General features: G+C 40.5%; 1 protein-coding gene and 1 long non-coding RNA gene across 4 annotated transcripts; both read right to left on the reverse strand.

The window, feature by feature from the left end:
- Window positions 1-1,447: 1,447 nt before the first annotated feature.
- On the reverse strand, window positions 1,448-12,828 carry EI24 (EI24 autophagy associated transmembrane protein). Of its 2 annotated transcripts, XM_083368849.1 has the most exons (13): window positions 12,740-12,806; window positions 12,022-12,076; window positions 10,788-10,847; window positions 9,259-9,404; window positions 8,564-8,709; window positions 7,532-7,592; window positions 6,700-6,766; window positions 6,227-6,351; window positions 5,545-5,664; window positions 4,476-4,587; window positions 3,959-4,070; window positions 2,525-2,599; window positions 1,448-1,762 (listed from the first exon to the last, which is right to left on the reverse strand). In XM_083368849.1, the coding sequence occupies exons 4-13, from the start codon at window positions 9,298-9,300 to the stop codon at window positions 1,612-1,614; spliced, it is 1,011 nt and encodes a 336-aa protein (XP_083224975.1). In that variant the 5' UTR covers window positions 9,301-9,404; window positions 10,788-10,847; window positions 12,022-12,076; window positions 12,740-12,806; the 3' UTR covers window positions 1,448-1,611. The 2 variants fall into 2 exon arrangements, with proteins under 2 accessions (XP_083224975.1, XP_083224974.1); XM_083368848.1 differs by lacking the exon at window positions 12,022-12,076 and having other exon boundaries at window positions 12,744-12,828.
- Window positions 12,829-14,214: 1,386 nt separating this feature from the next.
- Window positions 14,215-17,623, reverse strand: LOC310644063. 2 transcript variants are annotated; one of them, XR_014493222.1, is made up of 5 exons: window positions 17,306-17,623; window positions 16,704-16,883; window positions 16,214-16,435; window positions 15,119-15,298; window positions 14,215-14,851 (listed from the first exon to the last, which is right to left on the reverse strand). It is a non-coding gene; the product is annotated as an uncharacterized lncRNA (long non-coding RNA). The 2 variants fall into 2 exon arrangements; XR_014493223.1 differs by lacking the exon at window positions 16,214-16,435 and having other exon boundaries at window positions 17,306-17,611.
- Window positions 17,624-18,031: the final 408 nt, after the last annotated feature.

Genomic DNA, 18,031 nt, shown 5'->3' on the forward strand with positions numbered 1-18,031 from the left:
CTGCTGCTTTTGGCCATAATGCCACGTTGGGTCATTTTCCGAGCAGAAAGGTTTGAATCGGGAACAGGAATTCTTTGAAAGTTTTATGTTTTTAATTCTGCTCTTCTCCCATCACCATCAAAATGAGTTTCATGATTCAGTCACACAATCACTCTTTATTTTTAATCCCATTTTCATTTAATGGTTCAGTGTGAAAATACAAGAGAAAACATTTATCTGTAGGCTGACTTCAGTTCTACAAAAAACAGAGGACTTTTTTTTTTAAAAAAAAATCTCATAATGTTTAGCCATACAGAAACTGACATGCATAAAGAATACTGCCTAAGATCAGGACCACATTATACTTCATTGTGCATACACAATTACATATGTACACACACGGACAGATGAATACACATGAAGATCACATATCCTGAGCTGAGGAGTCCTTAATTTCAGTCGCAATTACAATCACACAGGAGCACTTCGGTGTACATCATTCTCACTCAGCTGGGACAATTATTCCAGGTCAGGCTTCCTATAAGTATTTGAGTTGGAGGCCTTAAAACTGACATCACCAAATTCTCTGTTCTGCATACTGGGCTTAGCACCGGTGGCCTATATGTAGACGTGTGCAGAAGCCCTGCTGAAAACAACAACACCTATTTCTCCATAAATATCTTTCGGAATCTCCCTTGTGTACCAGTCCTTCACCACCACCACCCCAAACAAAATCCATCCCCAGGATCCATAAATATGTTCCTTAGAAGCGTTATTTCTTGCAAGATTTTAACAGTATATTGCCAACTTTACAACCCCAGACACAAGAATTAACGAGTTTTCACTTCAGTGCCTGACTTTACCCGTACACTTTTCAAATTTCCCTTTCAGAGTTCAGAAGGTGCTTTTCAAAAGCTCCAAGGACATAAGTAAAAAAACAAACAAACCCAAAACAATACATTCTGTCCTTAAGATTAGGAATTTGTTGCATCCATCAAGTGCTGATCCCTTCAAAATAAAAACCAAATAAAGTTAAGAGGCCACCGGATGCCAGGAGGAGGAAAAGCCCTCTCACCCCACCCCACCCCGGCCCCCGCCCGACATCTTAACCTTGCACAAGTGTTACATGATACACTTCTCATTTCAGCACACAAGGGGGATTACAAAATCCTGACCTGAGGTAACCATATAAAGAACTACGATCATGGAGGAAAAACCCAACACTTGTGGTAAAGACCCCATCAGCATCAGAAAGCTACGACAATACGCATTACAAAAACCATTCATCCTGGGAAATGGGGGGGGGGAGGTAAGGAAAGATACAAAAAAGTGCACAGAAACAGGCCCATCATACACTATAAAAACCAGCGAAGAACCTGGCTTCCGAAATAAGCTCACAAAAGTGTTAAAAATCCAGGCTCCTCCCACCCACTCGCCCTCCCACCCACCCACCCAATGTATTTCCTTTTGCCACTCGGTGAGATGCAAACCAAGGTCCAAACAGGGGCTTAAGAGAGAGATCACAAGGGAAAATGCACAAGCCTCCCGCCTACCCTCCCCGCCAGACCTTCACAGAATCACAGAAACACGTGTGTCGTCTGAACGGTTCTCATCCTCCCTCCCGGCCTTGGTTCAGTGTGCCAGGCGAGCAGGCGAGGAGCGTGGCGAGGGCAGTCGATCAGCAGACGAGGAGCTGCTCAGGCTGGACTGAAAATAAACCGTCTTGTGAAAGAGCTTGTTGCTAAGGAAGACGACCAAGGAAAAGAGGCGCAACTGGAAGTGGCTGAAATAGAAGACAGCCTCTTATTAGCTTCTTTAACCTTAAGATCCCTTGAATTCACGGGCATACAAGTAGTCCTTGACTACTACTAGCCATCGTCGCTCGGTGACCATTCAGAGGCACTGAAAAAAAAGTGACTTACTACGTTTTTCGCACAACCGTGGCGCTTGGCGACTGGGGTGTATTTCTGATGGTTGTGGGCCCCCGGGATCATGCCATTGCCTTTTGTGACCCTCTGACAAGCAAAATCATTGGGGGAAGGTAGATTTGCTTTACAACCAGGTTGCTGGCAACTGCCGTGACTCACTTAACAACTGTGGTCATAAAATGGGGCAAAATTTACACGACAACTGTCTTGCTTAGCAATGGAAAATTGGGGCTCAGTTGTGGTTGTTAAGTCGAAAACTACCTCTATTCTGCATTGGGGCCGTTCAACGTGCAAAATCTGCCTAACCCCGATTAATGATGTCCGAGGACAGTTCTTACCATTTTTCTCTACTGCTGAAATCTTTGCTAATAACGCAACCTTGTGGCAAGCTGGGCGGCAAACCAATTTAATAAATAAATAACAAATAAAACTTTTAGACCTAGGTATAAAAGCTTATAAGTAGCACAGGTTTCTAAGTAGTACAATTTTTTTCTGCTTGCAGTGGCTATCAGGGCAAAAAATGGTATACAGTATAATCTACTTTACTGGGGCAGAAGCCTTTTCATATATAGGTACTCCTTGAGTTATGTCTGATGAAAAAGGAAATGGATACCTACTATGCTCTTCCTGGTGTCTTCGATTCATTGGCGCTGATAATAAATAGAGGAAAAAGAATGGAGAACAAGCAGCCGCTGTGGGGAAGGGAGATGGGGAGAAAAAACAGAAAATGTTATGTACAGGTCTCTGCAAACTAAAAAGAGAGAATGGGTAAACTACAGAATAGGAACACAATTCCATGCTACATATAATTGGCTGGATGAAAAGTCTCTTCTGAATGCAGATTTAGGACCAGCCACTAGGGAAGAGGTGAGTTTAAACCTTTCTATTTTGGGGCAGATTTTTTTACATCCTTAAAATTGAATCAAGTAGATCATGTCATTATTAGCACTTATGCTACCAAGAAATTAACTAATTGCACTATGGTTTTTAAATTATGGTAATCAGCTTAGGGCTGCCCTTAAAACAAGTATCATTGTTGTGATAAACTCCAGCTAGAATAAACCGTCTTAACAAGATCTGAGACTCCAAGCACCTACATACATGCACCCGCATACATGTGTGTGAGAAAATGAAGAGGGCACTAGAGTGAAGGAACTTTTTTCCAAATGCTGTGCTTTTAAGTTTAGGAAATGTCAGACTGTATTTATTGACCTGTATGCTCCTTCAATCACTGAAATAATTGCTCATCCTAAACCAAAAACATGGTCTTAGTTTTTATGTACCTTTTCTTAATTTTAATGGTGTTTATATTTATCTTTTACTGTTTATTAGCTGCCCAAAGTCGCTTTATTGATGAAATGGGTGGCATATACTTTTAATAAATAATTAAATACAAAATAACAAAGAACAATCCAAATATCCAGCATCCAGATGCTGTATCCACATTCTTCTTCATACAGTTTGCCACTTCATATAACTTCTCCTACATCACAACAATTCATTAAATTTATATACTATGTTTTTATATAGAAGAATCCCGCTTGTCCCCTACTCCTGATGCATGGAATGGCTCAACAAATCAGCAGCAGAAAGACCAGCATCCAAGTTCTGCCCAGATTAATATTCTGACATAATTGGAAATAGGAAATAGTACTGTACACTACTTAAAAGAAAGTGTCTTGGTTTTCTTGTGCTGTATCGTGGAATATTCATTCATTCATGATTTAAGAGATTGTCTGACTGTAAATGACTTTTGAGTGGCTTATACTTTAAAAAGGAGGAAACGATAAAATAGAAAAAAACACATCATGGATGTCCAGAAGAAAAAAGCCATACATCTCAATTAAACCTTCATGGGCTCAGAAGAATATCCCACGACCAGCTTTTTCCAAGGCTTTGCTCCTATCACTGTTCCGAGGATTTTTCTTTCTCTCTTTCCCTATTAACATTTACACCAGGTCTCTTTCCATTAATTCCCCACCTACTTTTCCTCCTCTCCCTCCCACAGAAAAGAAAGAGGATGGCATGACTCCAGCTTCTCAGTAAGTCACCTGATAATGTAAGAAGACTGCATTGCAGTGAGAAAGGCCAGTGGTAACCCAAATCCAAAGTAATAAGGCCAGTTCCTTTCAATGTTGGATAATCGTTGATGCATTTCAACGCCTGGCAAGAGAAAAGCCCAAAACACATGGTTCAAAGCATTAACGCTGTGATACAATACTTGAGTTTCGTATTCCAGGAATTACGATCCCAATATTTTTTCCTAGATTATCTTCATATTCTAGGAAGTATTATGTAAATAACACCTCCATCCCATATGCCAGTAGTTTATTGATCGCTGGTGATAACGGAGAACACCAGCCACCACCAGCAACTGGGAGAGAATAAAATGCACTCTTAATTTTTCAGCTCTGCTTCTGCCACTGAAGAACTCTGCAAAGATCCTGTTGGAAGAGTGTTACTGGGATTTGCATACATTTGCGCCAAACAACCCCAACACTGAACAACAAAAAGAAAGGATTTTTTTTTCCTTTTTTAGTTACACAGTGGAAAGTCAGCAGGACTTACCTTTATTAAACCAACGGTATTCAAAGCAATATAGTGAGTAGAGTAGGGACATATGAAGCAGACTAATTAACTGCCCAATGATATCAATAGGAAACAGGCTGACAATCATCCCCTGGGGAAAAATAAAACAAATTCAATTTGAAAGAGCATTCCCTTCCACAGAAAACTCAATTCTGTACCTTGTTAGAATGCCCAGGAAACTAAACAAGTGAAGAGACAGTACGGGTAGCCCTCAACTTACAACCAATTGCTTAATGACCATTTGCATTGCAACAGATTCAAGTTACTCACAACGTTATGACTGCTGCATGAACCCCCCACGGTCACATGTTTGTATTTCTGGCCCTTGGCAATTGGCTCACATGTATGAACAGTGGCAGCATTGTGACATTTATTGCAGTGTTCTGGCAAAAAATAATCCACTGGATAAAATGGCTTAGTACCTACCACCACATAGTCTCTTAATGACTGCACTTGCTTAACCACGACTATAAAAACAATCATATAATTGAATCTGGTCATATGGTGCCTCGACTTAATGACTGAAATTCCAGTCCAATTACGGTCATAAGTCAAGGATTAACTGTACACTTGAGTCTCGTCTTCCTTGGTACACTCTGCTCGATTCCCAATATTAGAGCATTGGATCCCAGGTCCCAGGGCAACAAAGTCCATGACCATCATTCTTGGCTAGAAGTCCAGCTATGCACATTCGAGCAACAAACCTGGCCTGTAGTTCTCTCGTGCATGGCAGGAGGAGATGATTCCAAGAACTCTCTGTTATAAACAGCTTTGAAAAAGTAGTAGTGTTAACCTATCATCCCAAAGCTTGTGGCTGGGAAAGAACTACCACATAAATCAAACTGGCTAGTGACTTCTTTATAAAAATATGGCATAATTCATTCCTTTTTTCTTTCTCAGTCTTCTCCACCTTTTCTCTACCTTGGGGTCTATTGCTTCTTAAGATCTGCCAAATCTACAGTTCTGCCTTTGGATGTCGCTCAAATACCAATGTCTATTACTCTTAAGTGTCTGGATAATCTGGATTATGTTTTATGCCCATTCTTACCTGGATAAGAAAGAGAGCTTGCAGTAAGAGGTTAAACAACATGTCAGCAATGATTTTACTGACACTGGGGAAAGGCTGCGGCTTCCTTCCTGATACCTCAAATGCCAGATCAGCAATATCCTGAAACAGAAGAACCAGACTTACTTCTGAATAAAATGGAAGAAGACGGTTGTCTTGGAATATCCCTCAAAAAGCACAGGACAATACAGATAGTCCTTGACTAGTGATCACAACTGAGACCAGAATTCCCATTGCTAAGCATGGTGGTTGTTCACGCCCAATTTTAAGAGCTTTTCCGCCATGCTTGTTAAGCTAATCATTGCAATTATTAAGTGGACTAGGCCATCATTAAGTGGATCTGGCTTCCCCCCTTTGTCTTTGTCTGAAACTGGCTGGGAAGGTTGCAAATGGCAATCACACAACCCCAGGACTCTGCAACCATCAGAAACATGTGCGTTGCCAAGCACCCAAATTTCGATTGCGTGACCGTGGGGGTGCTGCGACAGTCGGGAGAGGAACAATTGTTAAGTCACTGTTATTTTTCAGTGCTATTGTAACTTTGAATGGTCACTACAAACGGTTGTAAGACAAGGACTACCTGTGTATCAAGGTACGTCTTAGGCAGGTAACCAAAGAAGCATTAAGTCAACAAGTTATTCATTTCCTCAAAAAAACAACTTACCTGAAACCAAATGGCATTGACCACTTTACTGAGCACAAAGAGGGGGAGGACCCAAAGGGCACTGAAGATGGAGGTCAGGATAAATTCCAGCCAAGACCAGACATCGCCATGTAATGACGGATCACCTTCCAAAACAGACAGAGCGTTTTCAACAGTAGTAAGTAAAAAGATTCATTATATTAGAAAAAGAAAATGCATCTTCCCTCTACAAATCTCATCTATTGGTCACAAGTTGATAGCAGATCGGTAAATGTAGCTAGGACCGTAATTATTCCTTCCTTTCATTCAAGAGTATTATTTCACCTTTACAAATATAGTGCTGTGTTCCAGTTTTGAAAATTTGAGGCCAAGGGAAGAGAAGAGTAGGATAGATTCAATACAACAAATTATACACTTGTCCATCATAACGTAATTGCTTAGGCTAGACAAACAATTATTTACTTGACAAATGCCTTAAACGGTAATATACTTACCAATTACATGTGCTGTTGCTGACTGAAGCAGAGGTATGAAAACCCGATAGAACAAGAGGAGGCTAAGCTAAAAAACAAAATAAAACAACCACAACAAGGAATAATTCAGTTTTAATCACTATTTTTAAATGTGCGTGCTACTATGGGGAAAGCAAGTTTTCTAAGATCCAGAAGGTGTAACCTGTTTTCTATAACTGATCTTCAAACCTGATATCTTAGCACTTATTTCATGGTTTTCCCCAAGTACATACACAAGTAAATATATGAATAATTTATCTTTACAAATGTGACAATTCCAGCACATGCATCAATAATTCTATGGGAAAATCATAATAGTGGGGGGGAAAACAGCAAAAAGAAACAGAAATTCTATAAACACATAAAGTTCTTTGGATCCAAAGCCAAAAAGGAACTTTAGAAAAGATATAAAACCACATCCCATATCCCTAAGAAACCCCTTAAACAATTTGCACCTTTTCTAGGAGTTGCATAATGCTCTAGCTCCACAATTCCAGTAAAAGATGTACTTGAGATGACAAAACTTGTGGCCTCTTAACTCAAACATATATTTCCTGGGATTGCATGGCTATTTTTATTTATATTTATATTAAAATCTGATTGGGATAACACTGCATCTACCAAGGCTAAATAAATGTTAACTATCCCTTATCTGGGAAATAGTAATGATTTCAATCACTATTCAGTTTGCTTTTTCAGGCTGAAGCGTTATCCAATTATAAACTTCAAGCAAGTAAGCATATTTGCAAAAATAATAAAGCAATTGATTCAATTATGTTGCTGTTTTTTAAAAAAGAAGCAAAATTATTCTTACCCAAAATACACCTCCATTCCATGCACAACACTGAAGTATTCGGCTTACTATCCGGGGTTCACTAAACAAAAGTAGAAGAAAGTGCAAAAACTGAAACTACATGTCTTTTCAAAAACACACCTGTTTAAACACAGAAAGAGAGGGGAATGCTTCAGATAGGGCAGCAGATTCTTTCAGCTTTGCAACCATAAAAATGCAAAAGTATAAATTTCCATTATCCTCATTAAATTTCAAATTGTTGAGAGCCTCATTTGGGGGGGGGAGGTGTTTTAAAAGTTGGGTTTTTACATTCCAGTTTTCTCTCTTTTTCTCTATTATTAGGTAAGCCTATACATTCACTGTCAATGTCATACAGATGTACATGTAGAATTGGTTGTTATTTAGCACCTAAGATAAATTTGCACTCTTTTTTATTTCTTTTTCACAGTGTCAACTTTTTTAAAACATGAATTACAACTACAGCAGCTACTGGGCAAGAGACTAAAAATAGTATCTTAAAATCTTCATTCCAAATCTCTTCCTACAAAGAATCCTGTGGCTTTTGTGATGAAACTAAACAGCTATGTAGAACACAGCCGGCCCCTCAAATGACACTGGTAGAGAGTTCCAAATAAAAGAATATTTCAAAATCCTCATTTAATTTGGACAATATAAAATAAAAATCCCTACCAAAGTTTGCAGGATCCAGTTTGTACACAGACTATGTTAGCAGATGTGACTTCTAGGGGTTTGGTACCATTTTGGTGGTGGCGCAGTAGTTAGAATGCAGTATTGCAGGCTTTTCGGCTAACTGCCAACTGCCAGCAGTTCGAGTCTTACCGGCTCAAGGCTGACTCAGCCATCCACCCTTCCAAGGTTGATAAAGTGAGGACCCAGATTGTTGGGGGCAGTAGAGTGACTATAAACCGCTTAGAGAAGGCTATAAAGCATTGTGAAGCGGTATATAAGTCTAAGTGCTGTTGCTATCTTGAAGATAAAACACTGATAGATGATTACTAACGACATGACGCAATCCCCATGATTGGAACTTACTTCTCTTGCTTCCTCTCTTCGCTTTGTGCTCTTCGCTGGGCAAGCACACTAGTTGCTCTTCTTTTCCGCTGCTCTTCCCTTTTTTGCTGGATCCGAGCATCCAGCTTGGAGATTGTACAGATCCCCCATATGGAATCCTTAATTCCCTAGAGACATAAACATATTGTTTCTGCTGATTTTTCTCTAAATGAGATGTCTAAGCAACTAACCAGTGATTTTCTAGTTAAGTCTAATTCTTTAAAGCAAGACTGGACAACCAGTTGTCAGAAATGGTATACAGTTTCCTGCCTGAGCAGGGGATTGGAATGGAAGACCTACAAGGTCTCTTCCAACTCTATTATTCTGTTCTGTTATTCTGTTATTCATTATCTGGTCACTGATATAATGGCATCACAGTTCAGGAACTCTCTCTTTCCATTTACTAAGAATCATAGAGTTAGATACATGGATACTATACTTGAGCTTAATCAAAAGACTGAGAAACAATCACAGAATTGGTACTGAGATGGATTTTACTTGATAATTACACATAGTTCAAGTTTGTGCATCAAGTCCTAAAACTTCCCTTCTTCATACTGCCAAAGACAGATTTATGGGAGCTAACGTAAATATTAGTTGCTGAAACACTCCTGAAATCTAATCTTATCTTAAATCCGCTGTCATGTATAACAACAAAAATAAAAGGAAGCACTTACCCTGATAAGATCATTAAGGAAGATCTTGACACTATCTGCCATATCTATGCCAGCATTGTCTCGGCATCTAAAACTATCAACTACAAGGTGTAGGGAAGAAATAACCCCAGGCCTGTCTCATTGTGAAGACATAAGAAAATGGTAATCTGACAAAAGAACAGAAAAGATAGTTGTAAGTGAAGCAATGAAATCAATGTTATGATTATAAATGGAGTATGTTTGTCCTTAATCATTCTTACATTCATACGGATCCTGAAAATGTTTACTTTCCAAGATCGTATTAAATGACTTTAAACATGTTTCTTCCAGACTACAATAAACATCAGTGCTCAAGATATTCCAAGAAGAAGCAACCACAAATAACACAATGCTCCAAATATTTAAGTCTCATGTTTAGGGTGTGGATGATACAATATATAAAATCTATGGCAGAAACATTTGAGGAAATCACAACAGCTCAGCAGGGATAGTTTCCATTAAACACAAGTGAGACCAACACCCACCCACAAACATGCCAAGCAGATTCTCAGCCCCAATGAGATGCCAGCCCAAACTATTCTGGTTCTCTAATTTACTTTTTGTCATTTTCTTTCTTATATTATTAATTTCTGTTTCTACAAATTAATAAATATAAAGGTACATTTTACTTAGCATTTAAACATTTTTAACAAAAAATATCACTAAATACAAAGTATCCACAACCAAAATGTTATCTTTCAAACATCTATCTTTTCTCATATTTTTCAAAGTTGTTACAACAACTGCAACAATGCTTCAGCATCACTAAAATACTACTGACTGAAGTAAACCAAAGTAAACAAGTTTAACATTGTGAATATCAAGGTTTAGTTTTGCCTGGACTAAATTTAATGATCATGATTCCGGGGTTAATTTCTAGGAACAATCTGAAGAGGTGGGAGCAAAACTGCTTATAGGATTAAAATATTCATAACCTGAAGTAAGACGTAAGGTTTTGTGAAGAGGTTGATGCCAGGACAAAAATTAATTTGATTACTAAATTCAACTAAAGATACTATGATTATTGATAATGTTCCCTCCATAACAGAGGATCTGGATGCCAAGCCTATAGCTTTGGGAAACTAAAATAGGGTTCTGGAACATCAGGCTGTGACCTCTTCTATAAATAGCAAGGACACCTAGCATGAAATGAACAATATAAAGAAACTTACTTTCTCATAAACCAATTCAGATCTCAACAACCAGTCAATTTAGATTACATAAAGTATAAATCAATACAATTTGAATCTAAACTTCTTTCAAATTAGCTCACAAATGGTTCATATTTCAAACCAGAATTACTTTATCTGCAGCTGCAGTAATAAGACTTAGATGAAAAGGATGAATTACAAACTTTCAAAGGTCTGAGACTATTTGTAAGGAAAGCTTTCAGTCTCAAAGAACTGTTCAATTCTAGTACTTTGAGATATAACCTCAAGCAGCCCAAAACATTACGTGTAGGAACCTCTCACTAAATCATGTCATTTGGGAACAGAACTACTACTACTTACTGTTCAGTACTCATTCATCCTCTTGCCAATTGCTCTAGAGAACTGTGTTTAAAATAATGTCTGAAAAGCAAAGGAAATCAAGCTTCAGTTTAGAAGTACTACGCTACTTTGTAGAACATGTTTATTTTAACTTTATTGAAGAACTGTCAGAAATGTCTGTGTTATCGCCCCAATTCCCAGAACAGAAATATCTAGTTCTGAAAAAATCATATATTAACTAAATTTACTGGACAACCTTGTAGGTGCAGCAAAGCCTGAAAAAATAACTTCATGACTGATAGTTTCTAATAGGCTTCTAATTACTGCACTAGACTGCTTCTAATAAGATTAACTCAGAAGATTGTTCTTGTTTAATGTGCTGCAACAGACCACTGACATCTGAACTGCTTGCTAACAGTGTCTATTTCCTTGCTGAATGAGAAGGAAACTTTTCAAATTGAGTGCCTTAAAATATAAACATTTCCCTGCCAGGTGGAGGAAAGCTTCAAAGTAATGGATCAGAAAACAGAAAAAAATAAGAGGGGAAAAGCTTCAATTCCAAAAAGCATTGGAATACAGCGGTGTTGGCTTGCAAAGCAGGTTCCAAATTTAAAGATTTGGGTGTAACGTGAAGAAGGGAGGAAAATGGCGAGTCCATGTAGTCCTTGACTTACGACCACAATTGAGCCCAAGTGCTCAATTGCTAAGTGAGACATTTGTTAAGTGAATTTTGCCCCATTCTACCTTTTTGCCACAGTTGTTAAGTGAATCTCTGCAGTTGTTAAGTTAGTGACCCAGTTGTTAAGTGAATCGGGGTTCCCTATTGACTTTGCTTGTCAGAAGGTCACAAAAGAGGATCTCATGACCCCGGGGCACTGCAACCATCATAAATAGGAACCAACTGTCAAGCATCTGAATGTTGATCATGTGACCATGGGGATCTACAATGATCGTGTGAGAAATGGTCATCACTGACTTTCTTCAGTGCCACTGTTAACTATGAATGGTCACTAAACACACTGCTGTAAGTCGAGGACTACCTGTAGCAGAGAGTCCCAGTAGCTCAGGGCTGAACTGCAGACAATGTTGTTGTTACCTAGCTGAGTAATGAAATGCCTGCAAGTAAACAACCAAGCTGAGAGAGAACCAAGGACCCCTCAGAAATGGAAAGATTGTGGGGGATGGGTTGATGTTGTTATTATCAATCAGACATGAAAACTGGTGAGGCCAGCTGCTTTCTTTTGGCCCAACCTACCTCACAGGGTTGTTGGTACTGTGAGGAAAACAGGAAGCAAGAGCATTAAATACCACTGCCTTGATTTGTACAAAATAAAAATGAAATTATTATTAATTATTATTAATTATAATTATTACTATTACTATTACTATTATTATTAATTTTATTTATTTATTTGATTTGTATACCGCCCTTCTCCCTAAGGACTCAGGGCGGTGAACAGTGACATAAATATCAAAATGGACAAATACAGAAATTGAAAACAAATTAAACCCTAATGTCCAAATTATTCCTGCAAAGGAGTCTTTGCACGTAGTAGCATCCATGAAAATAGGTTAGGGCAAGGGGCCCCCCGTTCAGGTGTCTCGAGAGGACTACAACTCCCATCATCCCCATGCACCACCCCTTGCCGGCCTCCCTGGGAGGAACCCGCCTCAGACCCGGCAGAAGAGGGGAAAATAGAAAAAAACCCCGCCGGCCTGAGGGACCACAGCATCCCTCCCGCCCAGCCGCGGGGGCACGACAGGAGCGGCGGGGCAAGCGGTGGGCGATGGGCTTTGTAGTCAGGCCCACGACGCGAGGTGGGAGGGGGCGAGAGGACGCCAAAAAGAGGGGGAAAGTGAAGCGAGGAAAATCCGCAATCCGTGGAAGCCCGAGACGGATCCCCGGAGAGAAAAGCGGGAGGCCGCTCCCTCCTCCAGCCAGCCAGCCAGCCCGCCCAGACGGCCACCGATACTTGCCAGCTCAGGCCTCCCGGGGTCCGCGACGGACAGGCCGGCACGGCCACCAGCCTTCAACTCCTCGGCCAGCGCCGGGCGGGGACGCCACTGCGCACGCGCGGGTCGCCTCACACCACTCTTCTTCGCCCTTCCTTCTCAAGCCTCGCCAGGAGGCAGCGCCCGCGCCAGGGAACATTGTCGGGCTTCGATCCCGCCGATGCGCATGCGCCCTCCGGCAAGGAAGGACATGCGCAGTTTCAGAAGGCGCGAGGCGGCGAACTGGGACTGCGGCGGGCTCTCCTTTTTACCTCAGGCGCACGTGAGGCAGTTTCATGTATTCTTTTTTATATATGTACAGTGCTTTTTTTTTTCTTAAAAAAAAAACACAAGGTGCCGGAACTCAGAGGTGCTGTTCCTGGGAGCGACGCCGGAGTCTTGCTACGGCGTCCTTTGCACCCCCGCCCCTGCGGCTCGGAGCCACATGCCGCGGAGATTCCCCTCCTCGCAGCCGCCGTGGGGATTCCTCTCCCCGCAGGTGCCACGCCGCGGCCCGTGCTGAGCCCCCCACCCGGAGCTGCTCCGAACCCCGACCCAGAGCTGCGTTCCTCGTGGCAGTGGTCTCCGGCGCCAAGCAGCCTCTTTCCAACCACATCCAGAAAACTGGATGGCTCAGCTTGGAAAACTCTCTCTTTCCCCCTCAGCGTGGCTGGCTCAGGAATTCTGGGAGTTGAAGTCCACGAGTCATGAGGGGGCCATAGTTCCCTCATGCTGGCTCAGGAATTCTGGGAGTTGAAGTCCATGAGTCATGAGGGGGCCATAGTTCCCTCATGCTGGCTCAGGAATTCTGGGAGTTGAAGTCCATGAGTCATGAGGGGGCCATAGTTCCCTCATGCTGGCTCAGGAATTCTGGGAGTTGAAGTCCATGAGTCATGAGGGGGCCATAGTTCCCTCATGCTGGTTCAGGAATTCTGGGAGTTGAAGTCCACGAGTCATAAAAGAGCCGAGGTTGCCGACCCCTGGCCTAGCCCTCCAATAGGCTTTCAGAGGGAGCTTTTTTTTTTTTTTTGCAAAAAAAAAGGTTCCGGAACGCCGTTCTGAGCGGGCCATGAGAAAAAAAAGCCCTGTCTATGTATATATTCCAGTTCCCGAATACATTGCTCTGCATTTGTTGCTCCTTGTTGATGTACAAAAAAATAGTACATGAACATTTTTGATGTACAAAAAAAATAGCTGTAGGTTTTAGAAATTATTATTTCTAAAATGATAAAATTATTCCCTATTATTCGTAGGAAAGCTTATACAGCAAACTGCAAGAAAGCTTCTACTCGGATTTTGTTCTGTCTTTTTAAACTGTGTGAGACTATCCCGTCCCCCAATATTTGAATAATGCGCGCACGTCCCAAAGTGATTCCCTCAGAACTATAGAATACTGTAGGAATGCTACAGAAAGGGAAGATTTTATTCTGTATGTTTTGGATGATCCATTCCAGAACAGGGCTTCCTATAGTGTATGCCATATTCTGGTGGCTCCTCCAACATCAAGTCTGTTGTTAATGTGACCCATTTCTTGGAAGAGAAAGGTCAGTTGCCCTCTCAAAAGAGGGGGAGGATACAACATCATCTATCTCCAGTCTACAACACAGTCCTTTCAACAGGTCCAAGAAGGCTTCACACCCATTTGCACCACTCTGGTGACCCCGAGGGCACAGGTAAACATAATGGCCTCAATAACTCTAAAATGGGTGTCTAAACGCATGTCACCAGGAAACTGCGCCCACCCCATTACCGGCAATGGAGAAAAAGCTCCAATACATCACGCAACGTCATAAGATGTATTTCAATATTCTCTGTATCTGATATATTCACTGAATGTTGTGTTTTGAGAAGTCATGTTTGCAGTGTTGTCAATGGCCTGACAGAATAAAAGTAGCAATGGAAAGAGTACTTTAGAGAGACTATTGCTGTGCAAAGCATTTGTATGTTTATTTAAGAGAATGCTTAGAATTCAATGCATGCAAAGTGTTTCAGTGGGAGAGTCCATGAAAGTTTCAATTCCTTCCTCAGCTGTTGAATCTAGGTATTCTCAAAGTATTGTATCAATCCAATCAAGAATTGGAGTCAGTGTTACCCTGGAAAGGAGACAATGAAAATCAAATTGATAACAGATTTTTCAGTAGTGTGTGTAATCACTATGTGATCCCCATTGTCAATTGGATGTGGAAATGCTCACATAACCATTTGCAGAGAAAACCATAAAAACAAAAGACTACATTTAGGGCACTTATGAAATTTCTTTTGGTGTTTTTAAGTTTCTAAATGTTTAATGAATGATCCCAATGATTACTTCCAGTTTCCCCTAATACTAGTTCAGGACGGAGAATGCAAAAGTACCCTACCAGTAGGTTTGCATTCTTTTAGGCATTCCTCCGAAGATAAGAAGCTGTTTTCATTCCCTCCACATCCACTAAAAAGAAACACCATACATGTTCCAAGTATGGCATTGAAAAAAAAACGAGGAACAGGAGACATACACATTCCTATTTTTGGTGGAAGTGTACATTTCACGGGAAGTATAACTGAAAGAGAAAAGAAGAAAATAAGACAGACTGTCCCTTTTGAAATAATCCAAAACATCATCACATGAAAATATATCCAGAGTGAATATTTGAGCATGTACTGGAAAAGTAGATCCTGAGCAATCCTCTCCAAACTTAGAAAAACTGAAAACAATTTACCTAGCCTAACATGGCGAGAACACTCAAATGTGAGCCGTTGCCAGTTGCCATTTGAAGTCCTCAAAGAGCTGAAGTGCAGCTAAGAAGAGGCATGAGATCCCCATTCCTGAGATGCCAGATTTCTGGGATGGACTGAGAAGCTCATGGGAGAGCTTTCCTCCCAATTGCTTGAAGGTTAGGATTTGTATTCCAGCAGAGAAGAAGGAGAAACCCCTTGTGGAGCTGGGCATTCAACACTTGGAGGAAGGGCACCTGGAAATGGAAGGGTGGATGGCCATTCCTTTTCCTCCTCTTCCAAAGACTTCACGTGGACCTTCTCTTTGCCCAAATTTAAGTATTTGCAGAGTCTACTTATGGTGGATTCCCAAAATTGAATTTTTATTCTCTTTCTCTAAAGGTTGGAACCAAGTAGGTCTCTATAATTTATTTATTTATTTATTTATTTATTTATTTTTGGGACTTATATGCCGCCCTATCTCCCAAAGGACTCAGGGCGGCTAACAACAATAAAAAACAACAGTACAAAAATTAAAAAAGAATTAAATAACAGCCCCAAAATAAATTAACTACACAGTTAAAAATTTAAAAATTAAAACATATTTAAAAACCCATCATCAATCCAGGTCAGCCTGATGGAAGAGAAAAGTTTTGAGGTCGTGGCGGAAGGACCGGAGGTCCGGGACCATCCGAAGCTCAGGGGGGAGTTGGTTCCAGAGGGCTGGTTTAGCTCAATAGTAAGGCTTATGAACCGCTTACAAACAAAAAGGGGGACAGCGGTGGCAGAGGAAATAGGATGAGTTAGGAGAGTTGTCAGGATGCTCAAATGATGCCAGGTCCGTTATAGAGAATGAGGCAAGCAAATTTGCACAAGTGAAACAACTGACTGTTCCTGTGAGGAATCTGTAATTTTCTTTGATTATTCAGTATTTTGCTTAATTCAAGGTGATTTCCTTTTATTGATTTAGTGCAGACACAAAACTGCAAGAAAAACAGTAAAAAGCAGAAAGCTAGTTTTATGGCATTTCTTAGGAAATTTATTTTTGCATTTTTACCATTTTAAAAAATCTGACTTTGCTGATTGTGTCCACTTATAAGCTCCTCTCCCTAGTTCAGGGCCTGGATTGCAGAACTGAGATCAAGATAACTTTGGGACTCAAGAGCTTTCAGATTAGTGACTGATGAACAAGACTAAAATGCCATTTGTTTTAATTGGTTGCAAAGGAAAATATTAAAATGTCTTCCTTACTTGAATTTTGACATGTAGCTCTGCATTGAATCCAATTTACAAAGTTGTTTTTATTTCCTCCACATCCCCCAAAAAAGAATTCCTCACATTGCTTAGTTGCTGCGTTATAATAAAAACGACGAAAGGAACCTCTGCACTTTCCAACTACTACAGGCAAGAAACATATGTCTTGAGGGTCACCTGAAAGTGAAAAGAAGAAAATAATACAGACTGTCCCTCTTAAGGAAACCCAGAAGATCATTGCATGAATATATATTGTGTTCTGACTCCAGGGTGCAGGGCAGTGTGAATATTTGAGCATCTACTGGAAAAGTAGATCCTGAGCAATCTGCTCCAACCTTCAGAAAAAGTGAAAACAAGTTGCCAGCCCTAACATAGTGAGAAAACTCAAATTTGAGTCATTGGCAGTTTATTTTCCAGTTCCCAAATACATTGCTATGAATCTTTTGCTTTTTTTGATGTACAAAAACAGTAGCTGTAGTTTTTAGGAAAAATATATTTGCTATAGCTTTGCTATTAATGATTGTGTGTGTGTGTGTGTGTGTGTGTGTGTGCGTGTGTGTGTGTGTGTGCCAAAAAAAAGATTTCAATTTCTTTCTTACCAAGGCTTTTGCATTCTTTTATGCATTCGCTCAAAGTTAAGAAGTTATTAGCATTCCCTCCACATCCACTATAAGTGAACATCATACATGCCGCTTGGTGTGGGTTGAAAAAATAGCGAGCAGAAGGAGACATACACCATCCTATTGTAGGGATATATGTACATTTTGCGGGATATAGACCTGAAAGTGAAAAGAAGAAAATAAGACAGTCTCGAGTGAGAAAGTCATTAGGAAGAGCTTTTGTCCCATTTGCTCGAAGGTTAGGGCTTGGGTTCCAGCAGACTGAAGAGGAAACCCTTTCTGGAACTGCGCATTCAACACGGGCAGAAGGGGCACCTGGAAGTGGAGGGGTGACGGGACCAGCCTTTTTCCTCCTCTTCCAAAGACTTCGCATATACTTCCTCTTCAACCTGGTTTAAGTATTTGTGGCGTGTGCTTAGGGTTGGAAAATGCACATGTTGTTTATATTCCAGTTCCCAAATATATTGCTCTGCATCTGTTGCTCCTTGTTGATGTACAACAAACAGTAGCTGTAGGTTTTAGGAAGATATATTATTCATAGGATAATATATAAAGGGATATATCTAAAAGGAAATGCAACAAAATTTTACTCACATTTTGTTAACCTTTTTATACTGTGTCAAGATCTTCACTTCCCCCAAATTTGAAAAATACTCGTATCCCAAAATGATTGTCCCAGAACTAAGGACTGACAGAGAATACTGC

The sequence above is a fragment of the Vipera ursinii genome (genome assembly GCF_947247035.1).
Source record: "Vipera ursinii genome assembly, chromosome: 8".
Taxonomy (NCBI): domain Eukaryota; kingdom Metazoa; phylum Chordata; class Lepidosauria; order Squamata; family Viperidae; genus Vipera; species Vipera ursinii.

Excerpts from the sequence above, each read along its gene's own strand:
- EI24 (XM_083368848.1), bottom strand. The coding sequence starts at position 9,300 with ATGGCAGATAGTGTCAAGATCTTCCTTAATGATCTTATCAGG. Across the intron at positions 8,710-9,258 it reads TCCTTAATGATCTTATCAGG|GGAATTAAGGATTCCATATG; the intron begins GTAAGTGCTTCC and ends TTATGTCTCTAG. Across the intron at positions 7,593-8,563 it reads GAAGAGAGGAAGCAAGAGAA|TGAACCCCGGATAGTAAGCC; the intron begins GTAAGTTCCAAT and ends ACTTTTGTTTAG.